At 41.2% G+C, this 3,418-nt stretch overlaps 1 protein-coding gene across 1 annotated transcript in view; it reads left to right on the top strand.

Annotated features, from left to right (window-relative positions):
• Positions 1–772: 772 nt before the first annotated feature.
• The window catches only part of cacul1 (CDK2 associated cullin domain 1), a gene marked incomplete in the record, with an annotated part of 6,559 nt that continues 3,913 nt past the window's right edge, over positions 773–3,418 (top strand). The window contains 6 exon segments of the mRNA XM_014019916.1: positions 773–1,225; positions 1,419–1,545; positions 1,780–1,882; positions 1,961–2,056; positions 2,141–2,243; positions 3,303–3,392. Of these exon segments, the coding sequence (XP_013875370.1) occupies positions 922–1,225; positions 1,419–1,545; positions 1,780–1,882; positions 1,961–2,056; positions 2,141–2,243; positions 3,303–3,392 (823 nt within the window).

Genomic DNA, 3,418 nt, shown 5'->3' with positions numbered 1-3,418 from the left:
GTATTAAAAGTATTGATTTAAAATGAGCTGTTAGATTTTCTGTAATGATATTTATTAGGAGGTGACTGTCGTATTAAAATAATTTTAAATATAGGATGCACTAGCTGTTTAAAGTTCATTTACATTTAGGGTGCCCAAACATTTTCTTCAAAATTAAAATCTGCGGCCAAATGTAATAATATAATTCATGAAATACAAATACTTCTTAAGTACAGTCCTTTTATTTTAATGATTATGTCCTGCTGGAGTGTGACATGATTTGTTTGTGTACAAACTAATACACTATCAGAGTTTTATATATTTATACTTCTCATTCAACCACAGTTAAATTCACTCTATCTAGGAGGCTCAGTTTATATGGATAGTTTTTATTTTTTACAATAACAAGCTGGAATGAAAACAAGAAAAAATAAAATAAAAGTAACAACTTTCTATTTCTTGCCTTTTTTAAATGTAAGAAGTAGAAGTAAAAAGTAGGCTGAAAAATAATTACTCAAGTAAATTACAGATACCCCAAAATTTTACCTAACTACAGTAACAAAGTATTTGTATACTTTACAATTCTGCTTAGATATAGTAGCCATCTTAGATCCAAATTACTCCAGATGTTTATATGTTGTAGTTGGACATCCAGTGATAACTTTCTAAAAGTTTCATTAAATTCCGTCCCGTGGTTAATGAGACATTTTGATTAACAGACTAGGAGACTGGACATCTGGCTAGAAGCGTCTCGAAACTCCATTTCCCAGCATGCTCTTTGCCGCAGCGCTTTACGACGTGTCGTAAATGTCCAATCGGAGCAGAAGCTGTATGTACACTACCGAAGACGGCTGACAGCTTGTTTATTTTGCGTTCGTTGTCATTTACCCGAAATGTTTATCCGGTTCTGGTGAGGTTCGGACCTTGGGTCCAGCTGTGAAAATGGAGGCTGCGATGGAGGACGACGTTAAAGACGACCACAACCACAACTACTGTGGGAGCGGCAGCAGTAAAGTCCAGATGTCGGATTTAACGACAGTCCCGCCGCCCGCCTGTCCGGCAGCGGTCTCCGGAGGGGAGCCGAAGTCTCGGCAGGGCAGACTGTGGTCCGGTGGTTCGGTCGGGTCGAGGTTTATGGACTCGGATACGGGCAGCGAAAGCAGCGAAGTCAGCGAGGCTGATTTGACGCTAACAGCAGCAGCTAACACGGAGGGAAAACTCTGCCTCGGTTCTTCTTCAAAGTTCCGTAAGTTCACCAACCGGGCCTGACGTTTGAGTATTCTGGATATTTATGTTATAACTGATGACAACTCCTGGTTTTATGCTTCAGAAAGTCTGTAGCATCGTTAAAATAGCACGCAAGCGTTTAGCCGCTTATTACGCATGCGCAGTGAAGCACTCGTTGGACATGAACCTTGTTTCCTTTTTTCTCCTCTCAGTTTTGAATGCAATGGCTGTAGAAGATTACAGGAAAAACCACTGGCCCAACCTGGAGGAGGCAATTGACCGTCTGCTTTTCCAGAACCCCTCGGATCACACGTCGGTGTCTTACGCACAGATTTATGGGTGAGATGGGATGCAGACACACCTGCACCTGCAGACACACCTGTGCCAGGATGTTTTATTTCTTTATTTTTGTGTTCAGAATTGGCCGGAGGAGCTTATTTCTCACTGTGAAACGACTTATTTTCTGTCTCAACATCTAAAATCTGAAAGGATCAGTTGTGGAGTTCCTTGAGTTTTATGGTCAATCATCTGAAATGTTTTTATTTTTAATTTTTTATTGTTTGTTTTTGTCAGTTACATCTACAAGTGTGTCTGCCAGCAGCACTCAGAGCTGCTCTACAGTGACCTGACGTCAAAAATAACAGATCGCCTGCTGCTGGTTTCCTCACAGCTGCAGGTGAGGAAACTACACAAAAGTGTTAATTTTACACAGACATCATTTTTAAAACGAGCCTCTTCATCATGTTTTCTGCAGTGCTGTCCAGCTGAGAACCTCATTGAGAACTTCAACGTGGCTCTCACACAATACACAGCTTCTCTTGAATGTATAGTTCCAGTCTTTATATACTTGGTAGGTTAAATTATGTTTTCTAAATTACTCTTTTTTTTTTTTGCACCTTCCTAACCCGAGTAATAACCCTCTGCTAATTTTCAGAACAAGTTCTACATCGAGTCCAAACTCAACAGAGACCTGAAAGACGACCTGATGAAGCTGTTTGCTGACCTGGTGGCTGAGAGACATTTGAGCACACTGATGCGTGAGTGTGCTGCCTTTTAATATGCTCACAGAAACGTTTAACACCCATTAATGGTGTTATCAGGTAGTTGCCTGAGCGTAAAAGTGCCGACCCATTAGATACCTTTTTACTACTAGTGTGGCATGTCCAGAACACCTGTAGGAGGAATTACGATCAGATGAACCACCTCAACTGACTCTTTAAAACAGCAGCAGCTCTACCTAGTATTTCCTGCATAGAAACAGTGTTTTAACACGTCCTCTTATAAACACTAAAATTATTACGTGTACGACTATAAATTTGAAATAAATAAAACAGAAATACTATTAAAAGTACAAGTAAGACAGTTTTACTCAATTATGAGTTGTGAGTGGCTGCCATCTTGAATTCTGAGCTCTCTCACTTTCCAACAGGGAATTCCCATTAAAGGAGGTGTTCCAGTTTAAATTTACAACTTGTAAGTGGGAATTTCCCACTTCCCAGTACATAAGTGCCGCAGCAAAAGTATCCAATAAAAATGCAGTGAAATGGAGAATTCTGCTACTTTTGAACCCTGTGCAGCGCCACCTRGTGGTGGGATGCAAACTAAGCCACATGCATTCTGGGAGATGTAGTTTATAATCARTGCTGGCTTTAAAGCAGCTTATTTTAAGACATTAATACATCTTTAAAGCTTTCACAGGCCACATATAGCCTGCGGGCCTTCAGTTTGACACGTGTTCTTGATGTGTATAGTCTATGCTGGGGGGTCTTCAGTGTTTTTCAGTCTGGAACCCCCTAACAGATGGAGAGATGGTGTAAAGAGCCACTAATGTGTTTCATAATAAACTACAATGTATTAAAAGTCTTAATTGACCACTGCAGTACCTCCATGGACCCACTAGGGGTCACGACCCCATCATTGAAGACCAGTGGCCCACCAGGTCCTCCTGCCGACCCACGGGGCTGATGTTAACCCTGTTCCTGTTTGTTACTGCCTGATGAATCTGATTTTGTAATTTGAAGTTGACGCGTTCGTCATTCTGTGCAAAATCTTCAGTCCACCTTTGAGATTCTTTTGGATCTTATTTTCCTCCTCAGCTCTTTTGATCGAAGCTCATTCGATGCCTTTCCATGTGCAGCCGTCGACCATGGCCAGTGTGGTGAAGGGTCTCTACAGCCTCCGGCCAGGTGACTTCCTGTCGCTTAGTTTATTC

The sequence above is a fragment of the Austrofundulus limnaeus genome, unplaced genomic scaffold (assembly GCF_001266775.1).
Source record: "Austrofundulus limnaeus strain Quisiro unplaced genomic scaffold, Austrofundulus_limnaeus-1.0 Scaffold235, whole genome shotgun sequence".
Taxonomy (NCBI): Eukaryota; Metazoa; Chordata; class Actinopteri; order Cyprinodontiformes; family Rivulidae; genus Austrofundulus; species Austrofundulus limnaeus.
Note: the sequence above shows the minus strand (reverse complement) of the source record. Positions and strands in the feature narration are given on the sequence as shown.